At 41.9% G+C, this 21,696-nt stretch overlaps 3 protein-coding genes and 1 pseudogene across 8 annotated transcripts; 3 read left to right on the forward strand and 1 right to left on the reverse strand.

Annotated features, from left to right (window-relative positions):
• The first annotated feature begins 265 nt into the window (after window positions 1-265).
• Window positions 266-2,048, forward strand: LOC139916231 (transmembrane protein 100). Of its 2 annotated transcripts, none has more exons than XM_071905042.2 (2): window positions 266-483; window positions 923-2,048. In XM_071905042.2, the coding sequence occupies exon 2, from the start codon at window positions 1,042-1,044 to the stop codon at window positions 1,477-1,479; it is 438 nt and encodes a 145-aa protein (XP_071761143.1). In that variant the 5' UTR covers window positions 266-483; window positions 923-1,041; the 3' UTR covers window positions 1,480-2,048. The 2 variants fall into 2 exon arrangements, with proteins under 2 accessions (XP_071761143.1, XP_071761142.1); XM_071905041.2 differs by having other exon boundaries at window positions 269-483; window positions 962-2,048.
• A 529-nt stretch (window positions 2,049-2,577) lies between these two features.
• LOC139916221 (C-Jun-amino-terminal kinase-interacting protein 4) lies at window positions 2,578-14,180 on the forward strand. Of its 2 annotated transcripts, none has more exons than XM_071905027.2 (28): window positions 2,578-2,681; window positions 3,882-4,284; window positions 4,467-4,661; window positions 4,784-4,904; window positions 5,136-5,206; window positions 5,370-5,434; window positions 5,857-5,914; window positions 6,011-6,186; window positions 6,377-6,651; window positions 7,036-7,093; window positions 7,335-7,487; window positions 7,612-7,654; window positions 7,823-7,950; window positions 8,101-8,154; window positions 8,862-9,002; window positions 9,123-9,255; window positions 9,555-9,641; window positions 9,760-9,807; window positions 10,132-10,273; window positions 10,447-10,489; window positions 10,678-10,758; window positions 10,919-10,986; window positions 11,087-11,235; window positions 11,330-11,501; window positions 12,160-12,273; window positions 12,381-12,479; window positions 12,600-12,689; window positions 12,821-14,180. In XM_071905027.2, the coding sequence occupies exons 2-28, from the start codon at window positions 4,186-4,188 to the stop codon at window positions 12,937-12,939; spliced, it is 2,982 nt and encodes a 993-aa protein (XP_071761128.2). In that variant the 5' UTR covers window positions 2,578-2,681; window positions 3,882-4,185; the 3' UTR covers window positions 12,940-14,180. The 2 variants fall into 2 exon arrangements, with proteins under 2 accessions (XP_071761128.2, XP_071761129.2); XM_071905028.2 differs by having other exon boundaries at window positions 6,014-6,186.
• Window positions 14,181-14,260: 80 nt separating this feature from the next.
• Window positions 14,261-15,530, reverse strand: LOC139916241 (transmembrane protein 238 pseudogene; annotated as a pseudogene). Its single transcript, XR_013506931.1, has 2 exons — window positions 15,378-15,530; window positions 14,261-14,953 (listed from the first exon to the last, which is right to left on the reverse strand). The product of XR_013506931.1 is annotated as a transmembrane protein 238 pseudogene (transcript).
• Window positions 15,531-15,598: 68 nt separating this feature from the next.
• ccdc106a (coiled-coil domain containing 106a) lies at window positions 15,599-21,524 on the forward strand. Of its 3 annotated transcripts, none has more exons than XM_078287382.1 (8): window positions 15,599-15,609; window positions 16,602-16,671; window positions 16,764-16,862; window positions 16,970-17,209; window positions 17,342-17,398; window positions 17,565-17,840; window positions 18,005-18,172; window positions 18,926-21,524. In XM_078287382.1, exons 2-8 carry the CDS (start codon window positions 16,602-16,604, stop codon window positions 19,240-19,242), a joined length of 1,227 nt encoding a protein of 408 aa, XP_078143508.1. In that variant the 5' UTR covers window positions 15,599-15,609; the 3' UTR covers window positions 19,243-21,524. The 3 variants fall into 3 exon arrangements, with proteins under 3 accessions (XP_078143508.1, XP_071761125.2, XP_071761126.2); XM_071905024.2 differs by lacking the exon at window positions 15,599-15,609 and adding an exon at window positions 15,959-16,046; XM_071905025.2 differs by lacking the exon at window positions 15,599-15,609 and adding an exon at window positions 15,959-16,046 and having other exon boundaries at window positions 16,988-17,209.
• The last annotated feature ends 172 nt before the right edge of the window (window positions 21,525-21,696 follow it).

The raw sequence follows: 21,696 nt of genomic DNA on the forward strand, positions 1-21,696 counted from the left end.
GAAATGCAAAAATGGGAAAGCAGGAAGAGAAAACGTTAAAAAGATAAACAAAAATCCACACTCCAAACCCAAACAATGCCTCAGTGGGACGCAACCCAAATCTTAAGAGCGAAAGAGGGAGGAAAAGAGGAAGGGAGTTGTTCCTAGATAAGTACCAGCTAATGGGTTATAATGACGCTTAATGACAGACGAGACTTTCCTACCGAACACAAGGAATGAGAGGAACAAACAAATGATGACAACAATCTTAACAATTGTGCCCAGCATCTTGTGAGGCCTCAGGTTGTGACGCATTTGGTAAAGGTAACGGGCAGCGGGTCCCCTACTTCCATTTCTACACTCATTGTCCCGCCAAAGAGAGGGTCAACAGCCTCACATCCCTCTCCCATATAGACCTTCATCTGGAGTCAATCATATCTATGAATTTAGAGGACATTCATCTAACGCCATTTTCCATTCCCCCTAAACTCCTGGCTCAACAAGGTAAGCAATTTTATATAATTTTCACCTAATAAAATCCAATGTTTTTGCTACTGTAAAGTTATCACTTCTAAGAATTATTTGAATATTGTTGTCTAAGTTTTGCAATTGTTTACCCATCCATTTGTCGGTGTAAGCAAGTTTACTGCTCTTTCATATTACATTCCATCCAACTAATTAAAAAAGAATGTAAAAAAAACGTTGGCCCAAAACAGCTTAAGTCTTATGTTTTGCTGTTTGTTGAATAAGAGATTATAGATCATGTATTATCCACTCTAAATTGGTTCCAATGGGAGAGGGTAAAGAGTGAGACATATCACCTGGCCTTGTACCCCAAAATATCAGTTTTTCAGCTTTTGATTAAAATCAATTTTGAAACACATAACCAGGGCCATGTGGGCTGTTTCCCCTTTAATGACCAATGTTGAAATATCATTATTAGGCTGTGTTTCCTAAACCACAACTCCGTGCCATACTGTAGGAGTGAGAACAGGAGCATTGAGAAGAAAGAAGAAGAAGCTACAGCGCACCGTCACTGTCGGATCTGAATAAAAATCAACCATGAAAACAAAGCTGGAAACGCTGGATCCTTCTGCTTTGCCATCTTCCATGTCCGCTGTGACCTATGACCCCAAGTCTGAGACAGTGATCTTACCAGGGGGGGTGGTCTCCATAGCGGGCATCACCGTGGTGACCGGCGGTGCCGAGCTGTCCTGCGGATCCTGCATGATGGCCTTTGGTGTTTGGGGAACTCTGATTGGCCTCAGCGTAGTGGCTTTGGGACTGTGGGACCAGTCGCAGCGGGCCGAGGGAAACACCTCTCGACTGCTGGGGCTCGGGTGGGTGATCCTGGGTATCAGTTTTGGGGTGGTGGGCAGCGCGGTGGGCTTTTACCTCCTGATGAAGAGGAGGAGAGAGATGACACGAGAGCAGAGGGAGGATGGGAAGGTGGTTCTCGTGGAGGAGAGTGGGAGGGTCATAAAGACAGTTACTGTATAAGAGGGAATTGACAATAAAATAAATAAATAAAGATAGATAAATAGAGATAGATGGATAAAGATAGAATAAAAGAGAGACGCTTGACACATTCATGTTTGACTGGTGATTTCAGTCCTGTCATACTCTTGTCTTGTAGAGTATAACTTTATTCCCTTTCAGTCCCTCTTCTGTTCTCTCTATCCTCTTCCTCTTCCCTTCACCTTTCACTCTACATTATATAGAAAAGCAACACAATCTGGCAAAACACAACATATTCTCTCCTTCACTCATGATACTGATGCAGACCATGTATTTGTATTTATGCCTATATGAATGTATGTACAGTATGTGTTTGTGTGTGTGTGTGTGTGTGTGTGTGTGTGTGAGAGAGAGAGAGAGAGAGAGAGAGAGAGAGAGAGAGAGAGAGAGAGAAATAGAGAGAGGAGTGATGTGATGTGATGTGATGTGGTGTGATGTGTTGGTGCCTCCATCTGCTGGAAGAAAGGCAAACTGTATTTACTCTGTCATGACATTCCTCACCAAGATGATGAAATTATCTTTTTTTTAAATAAAGTAAAAAACATATTGTTTTTCCTGCATATATTCCTTTTATTTGTTACATTTAAATTCAGATCACAGTAACTTTGACTTTTGTCAAATCGGTTCATTTTGATAATTCAAAGCACAATGTTTGATGTAATGAAGGAAGAGAAGAGGGCTCTGCACACATTCTCAAATGTAGCTAGGTATATAAAACATCACATCACAACGTCTATTTATGAAATTTGAAAATTCTATAATTTTGAGGGCTACTGTCTTAAAGGCTTCTACCTTTTTTCTTGCAGCGACATGGTGTAAGAAACACTTCAGGTATGTGAGGTATTTAGACAGGTATTAGATTTGCGTGGCTCAGGTCACCTGACAGCACACAGCCTCTTTAGTCACGTGTCATTATTCAAGTTTCAGGAAACCTTTTTTTCTCATCTTGAAAACAGAACTGCCCATGCCCCGCCTCTGCTTCACGCCTATTGGTTGCAGTTGACAAATGCAGAGCTCCGATTGGCCAGACCAAGAACCCGTCCAACCTCGTCTGAATTAAACAACACCCCCTCCTTTAAACTCGCTTATGTGTAATTGATATCTCTACCAAAAGAAAACGACTGGAATTTCACTAGTTTGCGGCAATGAAATGAAACTGTGGCAGAGGGACTGAAGCCGATGAGGTGAGTCTGTAAAATATCACTCGAACAGCGCCAACGGCTCTGCTTGTTTTGGCCAAGTTACAACTTTGTAAACTTGCTGCCAAAGATCTCTCAAGGTGTCCACTGTCAGTCATGTTACTTATTTATATCTCAAACGCCATTCAAGTCTATCTGTATCAAAGGTTTACGTGTTTGTTAATCAAGAAGGCTGCAACATTGAATTATCGAAGTATATACCCTGTTGCTGCCATTCAGTCCGACAAGTCTGTCTGTGTGCGCGCATTTGTACCTTTGCAATCCTGTGTTTATTTCTTGTGCTGTGTATGCTACTTTTACTGTACTGCTAGTTCGCGCGCGCACACGCACGCACACACACACACACACACACACACACACACACACACACACACACACACAACACACACACACACACACACACACACACACACACACACACACACACGTTAGGTTTACTCCGTGCTAAACATTGCATAATCCTAATGAGAGCTGCATAAATATTTACTAGTTGAAGATCCCCTGTCTCCTTGCAGGCCAAAGGCTCTTTGAAGCACAGTAGCTAAATCTATAAGCAATCAAGATAGGTATAGAACCATAAATTATATGCAAGCTTGATTATACCCTTTCACAATACCAGTCTACTGCTCATATTGTTAAAGTTATTGCTTATGGAGTAAAGGCCACACACTGAACTACAATGTAAGAATGATTCTGACTTTGAGAATTATGGCATATAGAGATCTATTTGTCAGAACTGGATGCTTTGTTGAATGCCAGAGGAGGTGTGACTGAGTGTATGTGTGTGTACATTTGTCTGTCTATATTTGTTGAGCATTGCCAGTAACTGATCTCCAGTGTGTATCTCCTTAGTCTCGACATTGACTTAAAACCATTGGGAATCACATTTCAGCCTTACCAAATAGATGCATTGTTTGTTTGTTTTTTTGGTGCTAATCACATTATACATTGTGTTGGCCAGAGTTTATAGTGGCAGACACCCATGAGCATATTCCACCAACTGTTAAGGCAACAATGAGCTTCCAGTTGTTAGTAAAAAATAGAAAATATGCATCATAAAGGTCTGTCTAAGCTTGAGTATTGCACAAAACAGTTGACTCTGCTTACAATCCAAATAATTTACAGTGTAGAAATGGCTATTATTGACGATCAATATCAATAACAATGTTTTCCTTCCTTTTTCAGAATGGACTCTAAAACGCCCCCTGACATCAGCTAAACCTTACAGTACAGAAATGGCTAAGGGCAGACTAGCCTATTCACTGTAGGTCCAAATGGAGCATATTGTTGTAGCAGGATGGGAGAGACTGGAGTTAGCAATAGTGTTAGAAAGCTAGGTTAACTCGTTGTATTAGTCAGATAGGTATTTATAGTTAAGAGGAAGACGTTTTTTTTGGTCAGTGAACAGCTCAGAGAATTATAAGCTTTGGTGTTGAGTCAGGAAAAAGTTTTTTAACAAGTAATACAGTAGATAGAAACAAGCTGGACGATGGAGTGTGGTGAGAGTGTCCTGTGTGGGGCAGGGGAGCTGGAGCTGGACCCCGACATTGTGAGTGAGGAGGCAGGAAAACTGTATTCAGAACTGCAGGTAAAGCAGCCATTAAATTAGATTTTCGTTTCTATATCCTTTCTATACCTTTCCATCTATTGAACTTGTTTCCAGGCATACAAATCCAGTTAAAGTTATTATACCATGCCGTTCTGTTGTTACTGGCCTCTCTAACTCTGACGAGGTAGATCTAACTGGCCCTCTGCTTTGCCCTCTCCCAGACAGTTGTTGAGACCCATGGTGCAGGCGTGGTGGAGTCGCTGGTCCCCATATTGGTCTGGGTCCTGGAGGGGCTGGCCAGCTGTAGAGCCCAGCTGAGAGAGAGGGAGGAGGAGGCGGAGAGAGAGAAAGCGGAGAGAGAAGAGCTGCTGGAGAGATACCAAGCAGAGAAAGCGCTGAGGAGAGAAAGTCAAGAGGTGGGAAGTGGTGGAGTTTTGAAAGCGTTTATGTTGTGTGGAGTAGCGCGATTCAAGATTTTAAGCTGTGAAGGTAGGTGTTGACTGTGCTCAGTGCTTTTAAAAATCGTCTTTTTCTTTAGAGGTATCTAGAACTGGATGACCAAATTGAACAGGAAAGGAGGGCCATGAAGGGAAGGGAAAAGCAGAGAGAGCGGCGAGAGAGAGAGCTAGAGAAGAAAGCGAGAGAGCAAGCTGATCAGTGTGAGTATTTGATTACTGACTGTGACTAATGGTACCCTCTTTCTTCTACCTCTTCCGTCTTTCAGCCTTTCTCTTATTCCTGTTTCAGTCATCTCTCTTGTGCATATCCCGAGTAGATACAGTGGGAGGCCTCCTTTGCTGAAGCAGAGCTACAATGTAAAGAGTTAACAGTGATGTTAAATTTGATGGATGCTAACGACTAAAGCTACATTTGTTATGTCTTTGTTGCAGTGGTGGCCTTGGAGGAGCAGAGGGCTTGTCTGGGGAGAGAACTGAGCACACTGAGGCACACTCACAGCAAGGTCAGATACCACCGTTCAGTCTAAAAATGTGTGCTTTGTATCAGTACATTGTATCAGTACATTGTACCAGTACATGGACATTTATTCACACTCCATCATAGAACATTTAGCTGTTTTTCTCCATATTCTCTTTCTTACATTTCACTGTCATTCCCTCCTCTAGTTGACTCTCACATATCGGGAACTGTTGGAAAAGAAAAAGGATTCTGAAAGAGATTCTCCTTTAAGGTTGATCACCCTCACTTCTCCTTTTTCTGATTTTCTCTTCTCATTTTATTGTACTTTAATCAGCATAGTATATGCATAACAGTAAAACAGGTAATGTATAAATAAGTTGAGCTCTTCAGTCAGTCAAGCCTGATTCAATGCTGTTATTGAAAGGATTAGCTAGTACACAGAAAGCTATAATTTCACTTTTGAGCTTGTGTTTGCAAAAATAGTGTTTACAATCTACAAGCTACAATTTTCAAAATAAAATAACAGATGTTGGTAACTGTTTTATAAGAATCAATTATGACCAAGAGGCACCGATTATAGTGCAACAATGTGCAAAGTGCAAAATGTAAGAAAGAAGCAACGGCTAGATTCTATTTATTCAGGATAAGGACTCAAATGACTCTTCTTTAATTTGTCACTCTGCACATCTTTAGGAATCATGTGCGTCTCAAGAGTTCAGAAGTGCTTTCAGAGTGCAGTGTCAATGACCAGGTAAGCTGATTCACACTCTTCATATCTGTATTTTGTACATGTTCAAGTACAAGATTTTGGCAGAGATGTTGCTGTTGTCTCCTGCTCTCTTTTCAGCAGACTGTCCCAAGACCAGATTCACACTTGGCTCCCTCCCCTTCGGAAGATCCAGCAGCCAAGGAAGGAAAGGGGATTGACATTGCAGTAAAGTCTGCCTCAGATCCGTCTTTTATCAATGACATCATAAGCTCCACCCCTGAGCTGGCACAATTTCACGGCCTTGTGGATGCTAGGTAACAATCTGAACCGAGTTGTTTATTTGTGTCAGTTGGAGATTTGAGTGAAAATGATGAATAAAATTCATTTGTTGCCTAAAAATGAACCTGCAACCCAAGGTCACTTTAACACTTCCATTGACATATACACACACAGCACAGCACCCATCCCCAAATTTGCTCACTTTTCATGCTTTTTAATTTACAGCACCCCAATTCGGACAACCACAGACGAGGAATCAAGAGACGAGTCCAAGACCAGCTTGGAGGAGGAGATGAGGAAGGTGGTGGAGAAGGAGGGAGAGGAGGAACAGAAAGAAGAAGAGGGGCAGGGAGGAGAGAAGCAGGAGAGAGACGAGGAGGAGGTGGAGGAAGATGATAGTATGGAGTGGGAACTACGCAACACTGACTCTGTGTTCTCTGAACTGTCAGAGCTGAGTCGGGATTATGTGGAGACTGTCGACCATGGGGCCAACGTCAGAGGTAAATACATGTAATACAAGTAAACGCTTATGCTCCATAAAGCTCTACTTTCTGTTTTACACCAATGGTCCTCAGCCTGGGAAAGAATTTTGGGGGGCATGAGAGTGTAAATATTAAATGAAAAATTGATATATATTGTGTTGTTTATAGGGGTAAATGCCCTTCTTTTTAGAAAATAGTGCATATTATTTAGCAGCTGCTAATTTCCCCCCAGGAATAATGAAGTTAAATAGCATTTAAAGGGAACACATTTAAAAAAAATGTTTCCCTGTAGAGACAGTTGTTCTGGGATGTGGGTGCAGAGTAAATGCTGTAAATGTATATTACTGTCCAAACTTGTAATGTGTGTGTGTGCATGTCTGTACGTGCTTTTTTCTCATGTAGGTAGTGCCGACCAGTTTGAGGAGATTCTTTCTAAGTATGAGGAACTGAAACACACCCAGTGAGTATGTAGTTATTCTGACCTTGCTAAGACTAGACCAGTGTGATTACTTGAGTATACAGGGGGTTTTCCGTGCACTCTGGTTTCACCCTTCAGTACATACCAAGAAGAAGAAGGGGGGGGGGGGGGGGGGGGGAATTACAGTCACTCATTTGTTTGAACTATTTACTCTCACTTACAAACTCATGTCTATTTATTCACAACCTAACTTTATTCCCCTTTTGCTCTGTCTGTCTCTCAGTGAGTTGGTGGATGCAGCCCGTAAGGCTTTGATATCTCGGGTAGAAGAGCTGACTAATGACCGCTCAGCTGTTAAACTGGAAGTGACTTCTCTTCAGGAAACTGTCTCCCGACTGGAGAGCAGGGCGAAGGAGATGGAGGAGGAGACTAAGAGGTGCAGAAGATTATTCTAGATATTTTACTCATTTTAGTGTTTTCATTTTCCGTAAAAAACGAATGCATTCATTTGTTTATTATATATAGTAACACAAATTGTGTGTGTCGACTGTTTTCCACAGACTTCGGAAAGAACTGGAAGCATGCCAGTCTGAAGATCCTGATGTAAGAAGACACTTGTATTTTCAACTGTGATCTACTGTATCACCAACATGTAGTGCAACAGCAATTTTGCAGTTGCAAAGCTATGCGAAAATTCACTGACTGATTCATGTTAATGATTGTAACTGATAGGCGTTCACTCCATTTTGTAACCCAAATCTTTCCTTTCAGGCCTCTCTACCCACATCCTTGCGCCGCTTCTCTCGTTCTGAAATGGCTCGTGTGGTCATGGAGAAAAACCAATATAAGGAGCGTCTGTTTGAGCTGCAGGAGGCAGTCAGACGCAGTCAGACTATTAGGTAACTTTTCTACTGAATCTAAATAGTTGCATAATTTTCTTCTTTATCAGTCCAAACAGACAGTTTAAAATTTTGTTCAACACAAGAATAGAGCATCACGTTTTTGCCTCCAGTCTCATTTACATTTACTTCTCTTTTCTTGTTTTATAGGGCAACAAAAGAGGAGAGGTTTACAGAGGAGAAAAGGACAAGTGTTTGGAGAAAGTAAGTGTTCATGTTAATGCCGTCCCAATGTAATTAAAAGTCGGAACGAGATGAAGAACAAAAAGCTTCTCTCTCAAGCAGACATGTTTTCCTGAACCTTTTTGGATACATGAGGGTGTTCTCAAATACCTGTTACTATTTAGCTATAATGTGCAGTAGTGGTCTGAAGTCCAAGCATATCATTAAACTGCCTAGTGTATGTGTACCATAAAGCTTCCTATAAACAGACACTTAAATATTAACCTGTGTCAGATATACACGACAGAATATGGTATATTTTGGCAAATAAACTCTAGCCTCCAATAAACACTGGGTCACATATTGTTTACATGTGCATTATAGATACAACAGCTAATGTGACCATTCAGAAACCTCTTTTGAATATGGAAAATACATCTTTTGAATAGGAAAAATGTAGGCTAAGCCATACATGACTGAAAGGGAAGAATCTTTGCTGCTTTCAGACTCTCATATCTGTCAATCAAGCCACACATGGCAGCAGCTAGACGGGTATTTCTGCAAGCATCAAGAGAGAATCAGAGAGAGGATCATAAAATAAATGACTGTGCTTAATAATTTCCTGTTTCTTTTATGTTCTTAGTGACTTGTTGAAGTGAATACCATTAAAGGGCCCCATAATGAACATTTATAGTAATATGCTGTAGTCAGATGTTGCATGGTCAGTATTAACTGTCTCTGTGTTTAAGGTTCAACCGCTTGTTTGGCCTGACCAAGGAACCCCTACTCCCACCTCTTGCTCCAGCATTTGCCCGGCCATCGTCTCCAGCACTCACTTGCTCTCCTCTGGGGTCTCCACGACTACGGGCTGTCAGTCAGACTCAGGCTGAGTAAGCTAGTGTTTCTCACTCTTGCATATGTTCTTCTATTTTACAGCATTGTTTGTAACTGGATTGCATAATCAGGAATGGTTTTATAATGTAGATTAATACCAGGAGCTTTCTCTTTAGATCTGCTTCTCCTGCTGCTCTCTCGCCACGTGTCAGGAGGAGGGAGCTCTACAGAGAAATTCGCTCCCACATTTGGGGAACTCTGGGAAAACGGCAGATACACGGCTGGAGCACGCCACTGTCACACACACAGGTAAGTAGAAACACACATGTAGGCACACAGATGGGGCAATGTGAGGGGTAAGAGAGAATGAAGAGGGTGACACTGGAAAAAATCCGTCCGGCTGATGTGTGTCTGTATTTTATTCTTTTGTCACCATACTTTCATTCAAGCGGGGCAAGGGAAGACAATTTGCCTTCCCTCCATACCCCTATTAAAATTGAACAAACTGCACCTGAGACTTGACAAAGAGACTTAAACACACCCAGACACATTCACATACATTCTTACAATCCTAACAATTTCCTGCTGGCTAAATGTTGTTATTGCAGGAATCCCATGAACTTGCCCCTGAGCCCAAAGATGTGCCTGTTCTAGTGCAGCTCAGACTGCTGGATCAAAGAGACTCCACAGCTAAGGTTTGATATTACCACCGCACTATTCAGTAGGCTTTTGTAAGGCAACCAAAGTTTTTGGATAAGAGAACCCACCAGCTTGCAATCAAAACATGGTCCCTAACTTATTTTTTCTCTGCAGCTGAACTGTGCTGTTGCAGTCACACCTGAGATCTCAGGAGAGACCACGGTAAGTCTGTCATTATCCTGCTTAAATAGCACCTCTAGTCACACTGTAATCACCATGTGCAGTGCCATCCAAGCATAGCCAACACGACCCTGGAACAATGCAAATAGAAAAAATCGTATTCTAGTCTCCAGGGACTCTTGCGCAGAGAGGGAAGAAAAACAGTGGATATAATTAAATATCCTTTATTATGATGCCGTATCTAGGATATACATTTAGAAACAAGTTTCGACCACAAGGTGTTCTTCGGGGCTGAACAGGCCCTACCCTGGGACTATGCTGGGACAGGTTGTTTCATGTTGTTCCATATCCCTCTTTCCCTGCCAGTGTTCGGTGTGGGTGATTTCCGGCCCAGCCTCCAGCAGTGATATCACAGTGATTGATCCAGCACGGTCCAATACAGTACTGGATCAGTTCAGCCTCCCTCCCACCTCTCCTGCCCTCTGCATCTGCGCCGTGCCTCCCATGGGTCAGTGCTACAAACATCATCGCCATGAGGCTGCCTGCAGGCAACTCACATGATATATTCTGTACATTTATTATCCCCAAATACCATCTAGACTTGACAATTTACTGGCAAGGCTACACAGTTTTTTTTTTAGACTTTCCTGTGATCCATTCTTTTTGGCCTTGTTATGTCAGGTGACACCTCAGGAACAGTGTGGATTGGAACTCAGGAAGGAAGGTAGTGTCTGCTGAATAAGCAACTCTCTCGAATAAATAACACTGTCTTAGATTAAGAGACTTGGTGGCAAAACAATCTCTCTCTCACACAGACACTCTCCCTCTCCCTCTCCCTCTCTCTCTCTCCCTCTCCCTCTCTCTCTCCCTCTCTCTCTCTCTCTTCTTTCTCTCACCTTCACTCTCTAATAGTGTGCTGGTACACTCGGCCTCCACAGGCAGGAGGCGCTGTCTGCAGTCCGTTTCCCTCTCAGAGGGTATTCATTCGCTCACGTGAGTTCTGCTGCTGTGTCTGTGTTTGATCTGTGGGTATACGTAAAGTATTAGCAATGAATATAGTCTGTCATAATGTAACATGGAACTGTTATCTTGATTTTCTCAGAAAATGTACACGTTTGAAAATGACATACTTTCTGTTGACTCAATCTCATAGGTATTCCCAGGGTCAAGTCATAGCTGGATTAGCTGATGGGACATTGGCATTTTTCTCACACAATTCAGGTAATGACTTTCTATTTCCTGTCTTTGCAATAATATCTGACTTTTGTGTCACTCTCACACTCTCCACATTTGGATTGATTTACATATCCCTAACTGACAGGTGGCTGGGATCTACAGTCACACAAGATAATGTCCCTTGGATCAACCCCTTTGCAGCCCATTCGCTGTTGCCTTGCAAAAGGTGGCCGCTTGTGGGTGGGATACTGGAACCGGGTCCATGTGGTTAACACAGAAAGCCAGAAAGTTGAGGTAAGAAACAGAAAGGGGGCGTCTACATGTATTTGTGTCTCGTTGTCAGATTGTGTTTGAATTCACCATCATTATTCCTCATCTCACTTTACAGCAAACATTCTCAGTGTCTGAGCGCAGTGAGCAGCAGGTGCGTTTCCTGTGTGCCGGTGGAAGTGGTGTTTGGACGTCCTGCCGGCTTGACCCGATACTCAGGCTCTTTGATTGGTCCACGGGTCGACCGCTGCAGGAAGTTGATTTTACTCCTCTGGTCACTAAAACATTAGGTAGGTGCAAAGTTGTTTTTTTTTCTTTTTTTAGGGAGAAATTTGATATGCAAACACTATGTTTGAAAAGTGGAACACATACTGTTTGCCTATCTAGCACCTCTGGAAGTTACAATATTGTAACAAACTGTAATGCATATTGTAGTTATTTCCCCATTTTCACATTATGATAACAAGCAAACAGTTCAGGCCCACAACACATTGAGTAAACAAGTTTTATCAGCCTGTGGTATTTGTGCTTATATGTAAGCAAATAATTTTCTGTCTTAACAGTCTTGGCTTTAACATGCTGTACAAGTTCCCCTTTGCCTTTTTGGCAGCAGTTACAAAATGATGTGTTGAATTCACTGTCAATTGGTTTCTGGTAAACTCACAGCCTTTGGCTGCAGGCTTTAATTAAAGTAACCAAATTGACAAAAGGTTCAGGAAGGTGGATAAACTATGTACTGCCAAAGATAAAAAAAAAATATAGAAATCATTATCAGAGTCAGGGAAATAAAAATGATTGATCGGTGGGCCATCCACTGTTCCAGTGTTGGCCGGTGTTTAGCATTGGCCCAGTTCATGCCATATCTGAAATGCAAATTTAGGTTTGTTTAGTGGTTGAGTTTAAGCTCATTCCTCCAAGTCGGCTGAGCACATTTCTCTCTCTCTCTAGGCTCAGCCTTCCTGACGCTCTCGCCGCTCCAGATCTCTTCTCTCACAGTCATCTCTGGGCGTCTCTGGGTGGGCACGGGAAGCGGTGCCATCTTCTCCGTCCCCTTGTCTATAAGTGAGTTTTATGCTGCCAGTAGCATGACCTGAGAATACTTGAATTGTATATTGTCAGAAATGCACTGTATGAGTCATCAATATGTTAATGAGCCCCCCACTCCACAGCATCGGAGGCGGTTTCCATCCCATACTGCTCTATTGCATCAGCCCAGCTGAGTTACCATGGGCACAGACAAGCTGTCAAATTCATCATCGTTGCACCTGGTAAGAATCTTATAGACATAACATGAAGACATTTAAAAAAATGGGTGCTTAGGGGTGCACTTGAATGCTGTATTTGCTGTATTTGTATTGTATTGTAATGCAATGATCTCTGACCCACAGACTGTTTGATCACCTCCTCTGGCAGCAGCACTGTTACTACCTCTCAGCTCATCCTCAGTGGAGGAGAGGGCTACATCAACTTCCGAATCGGTGAGTCGAAGGACCGGACTATTCAAACCTGTCTGACACATAAGATCAACGGCATCTGTGTGAAAAACTGATTTCCAGTTTAGTTTGTGCTGAGTTTATGAAATGCCTAACTGATCCGCCTACTCTTCCAGGAGATGACGCAACTGACGGATTGGCAGAGTCGCCCCAAGCAACACCTCAGCGGTCTGAGCGCAGTCACATGATCATCTGGCAGAGTCCCACCCCCTCTGTGCCGAGCCCCGCCCTCTGACACTGCTCACCCTCTGCATCTGGCATTCTGGAATGAGATAAAGACGAAGCAGATGCAGATTGTACACCAGCATGCAAGGGAAAATACTGGAAATACTGCTCTCATATAATCTAATCCACCTACTGTTCAATGTGACAACAATGAAAGCATACTCCAAAAGATATACAAGTACATAATCTCTCTGTTTCATCCTCATTTATCTCATTCATTGTGTGCATCCATCCTTTGACTAAAATACCCCAGTGGATGATGCTGCCTTACTGTGTGCCTTAATCTGGCTGCTTTCAATCTCACAGCATTGCTGTAGACTTGGTCAGTAATTCATCTGTTAAAATCTTGTATTTTTTTGTCTTTTGTCCTTCCAAACTAATTGTTGATATTATTGTCAGAAGCATCACACTAACAATGCATTCAGATTCAATGTCACACAACTCTGATACCTTTTCTGCACGATTCTTGTTTCTGTTGCTCTTTAAAGAAGATGTGCACAAGTTATCATTCACACCTCCATTCCTTCAAGTTGGTACCAGGTTTTTCTGTCGTATACCTTTTGATGTAAATGTTTACCTTAACAGTGTGGTTGGTCTTGAAGCTGCTGTGTAAGCATGCTGTCATTAACTGTGAACTGCAACAGGTAGCGGTCTTCTCTCGGCATTAAGACAGAGTCAGACACTTCTTATCTCCTCACGTTGCATTGAGATTGGGGAAAGGGTTTTTGATTATATATGTGTGGTTTGAGCAACTTCTGCCTTGAGTATCAAGTCAAGTCCTACCCTCCCACATTGCATGTGTTGCATGTGGTATAATTGCACATAACTGCCATTTCTATGCAACATTTTGACTGTGTGCGAATGTGTGTGTGTCTGTTTGAATTTGATCTCCCATATTCTGAATTAACTATTCGTGTTTTTCCTTTAAAATTATTTATTTTCTTAATCAGCTCTTTGTTGTTTTTTTCATTCTTTTGATGTCATGAAATACTCTGGGTGTCTTAATTTGTTTATGTTGTTTTCGGTTGATTACTGTATCTTGTAAAACAAGGGAGAGAAATTCTTTAAGAATTTTGAAGTGTCCTATGCAGTATTTATAAGCAATTACAAGTTTGTGCACACGTTGATGTCATGTCAGCCCCCCCACCCCCTTCTTGCACAGACAATCAGTTAAGATCGACTCAGTTATGACTCAGTTATGAACCTTTTGTAAATATGATTATTTTCATTAAAAATCTATTGAATGATTAATGTAACTTTCATTCAGTCACACCACACACAAACACTAACTCTCAACAGTTGAATAACTTAAGGAAATCTCCAACAGAATATTGTGTAGATGAATCTCTTTAATCTTCATATGTCTTCATATATACTGTGCCTGTTACATTACAAGATTTAGTGCAATATGAACAACCTTTGTGCCCCAAATCAATATAAAACTTAATGTGCAAAGACAGTGCAAATTCTCCCTAAGAGGTTTATGTAGCCTGGCTGTGAAGACACACTGAATGGCACTGACAGTTTCCTCATGTGAACAAGCTGTTTGTTCACTCCAGTGGTGTTTGTAAAGAGGATGAATGCCAGCAATGACACTCCCTTGCCCCAGGCGGTTTTGGCCTGCAGGAGCGGTTACCGACGGCCTCTCCTGTAACAGTCGTCTTAGTGTTAAGTCTCTTTGGGCTCCAGGTCCTACGATGGGCTGCTGTGACTCCTGGGGATCCGTATCCTGCGGCTCAGGGAGCGGGCAAGGCGGTCCACAGCGCCACCCACCGCTCCCCCCAACTCCCTTTTAGACGTCAGACCCTCAATGTTGCCGCTGTACCACATCACCCAGCCTCCCAGGGACAGCAGCACCAGCAAAGCTCCAGAGTACACCAGGAGATCCCCAAAGTCTCGCCCTTGGATCTCCAATGGGGCGAAGACCCCCAGCAGCAGAGATGCCACACCCAACAGATCCATCAGCACAGCAAACACCAGGGCCAGCTTACAGTGGGACAAGCCATCATACTTGTGGGCCATGGCTGCATAGAAAAATAGTGAGGAAAGAGACACATTGGAAGCACTGTCTTTAAGGACATTTCAGCTTTTTATCTGCTATTCTTCTGATATTGTAAATAAATTGACAGAAAATAGATTGTTCAGGGAATTTGTCAAATAATCACTCAACTAGGCCTACTTCTATTATGTTTTTCTGCCCAAATGTCTGACACACACTTTCTTAAATAGTATGCTACTTAGGCCTATTGTATAAAATATTATATTCATGTAGCAGTTTACTAATACTAGCTTCTACTTTGTTTACAGAGTTGTTTTACCCCGACCCCCACTTAACTTATAGTCAAAACAGGTGCCACTGCCACACCTGCACGCTTGGAGGCTGCTTTTCATCTAAGACCAAACACAATGGAGCAAAGTCAAAAGAAAAATGTTAGAAAAAATACTTACCGTTAAGTTTTTCTCCAGATTTGCTGAATAATTTAAATATCCTATGTGTTTAATGAGTTTACAAAGAAAATCGAGCCATTTGAATCTTTCCGGATCGACTCTGTGAAGCCGCGAGTCAACAGTGACACCTGACACCTCGTCACCACCTGCAGTACCTGTCCTGTACTTTCACACAACAGCAAAAAAAAAAAAAAAAAAAAAACTTTCACACAGCGGTCGGAGTAGAATATCAGTATGTGAAAGTTGCAAGTAGAAATGTGTCTAGCAAGAATGTTGGTGCAAGATACATAGTTTTTCCACTGTAAACATTTTGTCATGACAGACGCAGCGCTACACATATTAATGTATTAAGTATGAGCGAATTGTCCTTGAATATGTTAGTTCACTGCGCACACTGTATCGATTTCATTATATTAACAAAAGTCTCCGAAATGAATAATATAATTACAACCGTTACAAAGCCTCTGCAACACGTACTTTTTTCTGTCAGTACCTTATTAATTTTTATTATATCCGGAAATGACGTGAAAGAATCTGGGAAAAAAATAAAAGAGCGATAATTGTTATTGTTAGCTTGTTAGCTAGCGGATGGATTCGTGAAATGGAGATATGACAGAGTAATAACGTCTTATTACATGTGCACGATTAAGTTATTACAACCGTAAAGTGGTATGTACCAATATTTATACGATGTAATTCTGGCACGGAAAACCTATTTCTGAATGACCGAAGTAAACACTGAAATGTGTAGCAAGGTTGGGATTGTAATTTTATATTCGCAGCTAAATTCTTGCTAACGTTACGGCAGAGCTAACCTGGAGCCGAGCCGGACAGCAAGCTTCCTACACTGTGAACACATGATTACCAGGCAGCTACTAACAAATATGGTTGGAAATCCAATTCAACTGTTTTGTTCTTTTCGTGTGTGACATAGTATCTTGCTGTCCTCCTCCCGTGTGGTAGTCACATAATAAAATTAGCTGCTAACTGTCTGCCTTCACTTGAACAATATAGCTCACGTTATGGAAGCTTACCGGTGAAAGATCTGTGTTTTTAAAACACAAGTGGGCATAAACACTATTTGTATGTAACTAAGGCGTTTGATATCCTGTGGATGAACGTTAAATGCCCAAACTGGGGCTAGTTTTTAAGCATGACCCAATGACAGCCTTTAACACCATAAATTAATATATATAATTTCTCCACACTCTGTCTGGGTACGAGATGGAGGACGGAAACAGGACTGATGCTGCTTCCACATCCAAGAGCCACGCAGCCTCACTCCACTTACAGAGTAAGATTTTAAAAAGCTCCAAATAAATATGACTGTTGTGCATTTTTGGTATGACATTATAATCCATTACTGGACATATTTCTCCTCTTCAGCTCCAAAAAATGAGGACACCTATGAAATAGCTATCCCCTACGAGGAGAGCAACTTTGAGCAGCAAGGCTTTTTCAACCAGAATGATCAGAATTTTGATGGTGAATGTCAGAATCACAACTTTAAATACATTTCCATTGGTATTATTGTTGCATCCATTACACAATCATTCATGATATAGAGTATCAGTGATTTCCCAACCTTTTAGTGTATCTGTCCCCCTCAGAGGCGCCCCCCTCTGCTGGCCCGTCCCCAGCCGGCAACTCGTACATGCTGATCACCAACCTGCGGACCCAGCTGCAGATCTCTCTGGAGAAAAACTCATGGCTTCAGAAACGGATCGAGGACCTGGAGGAGGAGAGGGACTTCCTCCGTTGCCAGTTGGACCGCTTCATCTTTTCCACAAAGAGCCAGGGACAGGGACAGGGACAGAGTCAGTACAGTAACGGTGAGGAAAGGAGATAAATGTGAAGTGATAGCCAGCACAACAAGAGATTAAGTTGATTGGAAACAAAATGTTTACAAGAAAAGTCAGGATGGGAAAACAAATTCTGAACTTTTAATCTTTCTTTCCCTATAGGCTATGAGTCTAGACGATTCAACTGGAGGGGAAGAAGAGAGGAAGATCGTCCTACTGGTAAAGACGAATATTTGTGTGCTTACTGCTGCATTTAGCTCCCCAATTACAGTTAGATTTAGTTCAGGTTTGCTTGAGTATAGCTGCTTCATTGTTTACATAGGCTCTGTAGCTCATCTTAGATCACATATTACTCTCATTGATCGTCTCTACTTCCTCCTTACAGAGCAGCAGAAGTCCGACTCGCAGCATTTCCCTTCACGTCAGTTTATCCAACGAAGGCCCGGTCCTCCAACCATGGTGCCTTCCAAAAACCACGTCTCCAGCCCAATAGCCAATCAGCTTGCCTCTATGAATGCTTTGTTCAACTCTGCATCATCCCAGGCCCTGCTGCCAGGCCATAGCACTTCCGGCACCACAGCCAGTGGTAGCAGCGGCAGCGGCAACAGCAATACCAGGTCAACCATGAATGACATGGGTGGACATGGCAACGTAGGTCCAGGTAATACTACTCAAATGGCATGAAGCTTTGCATCGCCCATTTTGACCTAAAGCAAACAATATTGATATTTGGGGGAGGGGAAGACATGGAAAAATGAAGGCTGTTGCTTGTGGCTTTTATCTAGTGGATCTTGCTGACAAGATATTTATGTCTTGTCTCCTCAGATTCACTTTCACTTCTGGGAGAATCTGACGAGTACCTGGACCAGGACAGCTACCTCGATGAGGAGGAAATGATATCAGGGGAGGATGTAATGCCAGAGACCATTAACAGCAACAGACACCCGCTGAAGAGAAGGCGGGTCTTCCAAGTCCCCAGAGAGCGGCAGAGAGGTGAGGGAAGGAGACAGATCCTGGAACAAAACTTAACATTTCCCTGGCATGACTTTTTTAATCCTGCACATTACTCCTTATTCCATTTCAGTCATCCTCTTAAGTCAAGTCAGTTTTATTTGTATAGCACATTTCATACACAGGTAAGCTCAGTGTGCCTTACATTAAAAGACAAAAATAGTAAATAGTAAAGAAATACAATACACATATATAAAGTATTCCACATAAAGTAACCTTTCAGTCACACATACAACGCACACACACATACATAAAATACAGTTTTGTATAACCCCCTGTCCTTCTCCTACAACAGCACTCACACACACACAGACTACAGCAGAAGCACACGAAGGCATACACATACTAACTACCAAAAGCCTGAGAAAAAAGGAAGGTTTTAAGACTGCTTTTAAAAGAGGACACAGTTGTAGCAGATCTCAAGTCATCAGTTTGTTCCAGAGAATAGCACCATAGTGACTAAATGCACCTTCACCTGATTTAGATTTAATTCTAGGTACAGTTAGGAGACACATGCCTGATGATATGAGGGATCTGATTGGTTTATAGCCAGTGAGCAGGTTGGAAATGTATTTAGGAGCTATACCATTTAGAGCCTTGTAAACAAGCAGTAATACTTTGAAATCAATTCTATACTGTACCGGGAGCCAGTGAAGTGATCTCAGTACAGGAGTAATGTCTCATCACATCTATTATTGGCTGAAGACAACTCTCACTTTCACTCTTGTCTTTCAGTGAAAGATGCTGCTGGAGTGCTGTTCCGCTACAAGAAGATCCTGCTTACTTACCAGCGTCTGAAGAATATGTCCAAAGCCTTCCAGATCCATGGTGTGGACCGCAACACAGTGGCTTCCACCACACCCATTGCTGAGCTGCTACTGGTGGCCCCGGAGAAGGTGGCCGAGGTGGGCGAGTTCGACCCGTCCAAGGAGAAGCTGCTGGACTACGCCCGGCGCTGCTACATTGCCCTGGATGAGGAGACGCTCAGCAGGGTGCAGGCTCTGAAGAAGAATAACCTGCTCCTGCCCATCTCCTACAGGTTCAGACACTGAGGGGGGAGACAGGGGGGAGGGAACTCTCTCCAGAAGACAATGGGGTGGGAGGGTAAGTGAGGAGAGGCAGTGGAGTTCTGCTGCAGCAGGCCAGCTCACCTCCGAGGCACCGTGATGTCCAGTGGCATTCTTTTGCTATCTCAGCGCCCCAGGGGGTGGCCATGTAAACTGTGGTTCAGATCCTCGCTTTTTAGACAAACACACTTTTCACACCTCACTTTTAATATCAGTACGATGTGCAGGTACTTCAATCGCTGCCAGAAATCCTCATCAGCGCTCCCTTAATATCCTGGGTGTGGGAGTGCCTGCTGCAGCTGGAAAGGGACAAAAAGATGGTTCTCTTTTCGTCAAAGGGCAAAATGGCATATCTGTGTGATTCAGAATCTTTGGTTAGAGATCTGTGGACAGGTATATGTGTCTTTATCACTAAGATCGTGGAGGGGATGATCGTTCCTCATTACTTATAGATGAGTATAACCAACAGAGCTCATTCATGTTTTAGGCTTGAGGTTTGCATAGGCAGAGTTTTCTTTCCTTTTCTTTCTTGAACATCTGGAGAAGCTTGAGGCCCAGAGTTCAATAATTGATTGTCTAGATCATTTCAATTCCTGGTAGCCTAAATGATTTATAAACATAGCAATTTGTAAAACTTTATTTCTGTGCAATTTTGACACAAAGCTACAAATATGGTGGCTTTCAATCACAATGTTTATATATGTTAAAATTATGCTGCACTCAGATTCTATAGAATGATGCCATATTTTAAAGAAATCTTTAGTTACAGGAAAATGTTGGAGATATCATTCCTTCATGTTTTGTTGTTTTTTGTGTGTTTTCTTTGGGCTATTTTATTTCTGGCACTTTCATTACATCCTCAACCATTTTGTTCACTTTTGTTTGCTTGCATTGCTTTTGTTTTGTTTTTGATTGTGATAATCATATTCAGATATATCACGCATATAAAACACTATTAAAATGTTGAATCTGTTTCTCTTCAACAGTAAGGAAGTAGGTGGTGTGGCTGCATTTCAATAACGCCTTAATGCCATTTTTGTGATTGCCTCACATCAGAGAAGTGACAGTGAAAGGTCACTTTCACACTCTGACCACCCACTGAAGTAGAATCTAGGAGTCATTTTGCATTCTCTTGTCCTTTTCATTTATCCAGGTTTAAAGGATGGGATGACTCTCTTAAAGAGAAGGAAACTGAAGTGCCCATGAACTGAACATAGTAAAGAATAGTCCCACATTATGTTGTTCAGATGCATTCACAAGTCATTTTTCACAATAACATACTTCTGGCAACAAGACACAGCTGCAGAAATGTTGGAGATATTGTAGATCTTTGCCTCAGAATAGGGCAACCTGTTGCTATTTGTTTTGGAAGGAGAATGGGCCCAGTTTTGACAACAGTGCCACTGCACCTAATTTGTACCAACACTTTTTGTAATTTTACTGTACCAAAATATATGCTCCTGGTATTGAGGCACTTGTAATGCTTTGTGACAATGTAATACCTTTTTTTAAAATACAGTACAGAACATTTACATTACTCTAATTGTAACGCTACTGTCTGTTTTGTAACAATGTGTTACCATTGGTTCTGTGTGAAAAATTATTGAGATTAATCACATAAGCAATTTTCCAATGAGCTATACAATTTCAGCAAAAGAAACTGATTGCAATGGCTTGTGCACATGGAGGATCTATTATTGCTTCTCAATGCCCCACTACAAATGCATGTGAAATGAGCTCGTTGGTGGTCTGTAGTTTATAGAGGTCTTGTTGAAATTCATAATTGTCAAAGCAGCAGGAGCGTTGATTATAGTGTATGATGCTGTGTAGTGCTTACTGTATACTGGTACAGTGAACTGGTAAGATCCCTTTTATTAAAACTGATTAGGTTAGAGTGGGAAAACGTAACTCTTGCTTTTAATTTCATACCTTATTAACCTACTTCCCTAAAAATAAACAGGGAAAGGTAGGTTACACAAATCTGTGAAACTCATGTCATTTTCACCTTGTTTGATACGGGTCAGATTGTTAACTTTGGTTCGACTAATAAGGCGCAGTGCAACTTTTGTAACACTGGTGGAGCAGAACTTGCATAATCATGCCAGAGTGCAGTGCTTTAAAAACAATGATCTGTTTGTCATATGTTTTATCTCATGTTTTATTTTTCGTAAGAAAAAAATATACAGACAACATTATTTGAGTAAGAAAGCTGTATCTCACTGGAAAAAAATGCCGATCTTACACCAACTGTACTGTTAAGACATAAATGCCATTAAAGCATTTGATTTCCTAAAATAGTGTATAGGTTTCTTATTTTGTGCACAATCCAACGTGGTCATTCATAATGAATACTCTCATGGTGCAAAGCTCTGTCTCCGATGTCGTTAAAGTATTAAAAGACCTGCCACACCGTGGTCCACTAGTCGTTGGTCAGTGATA

Source organism: Centroberyx gerrardi, chromosome 12 (genome assembly GCF_048128805.1).
Source record: "Centroberyx gerrardi isolate f3 chromosome 12, fCenGer3.hap1.cur.20231027, whole genome shotgun sequence".
NCBI classification, from domain to species: Eukaryota; Metazoa; Chordata; class Actinopteri; order Beryciformes; family Berycidae; genus Centroberyx; species Centroberyx gerrardi.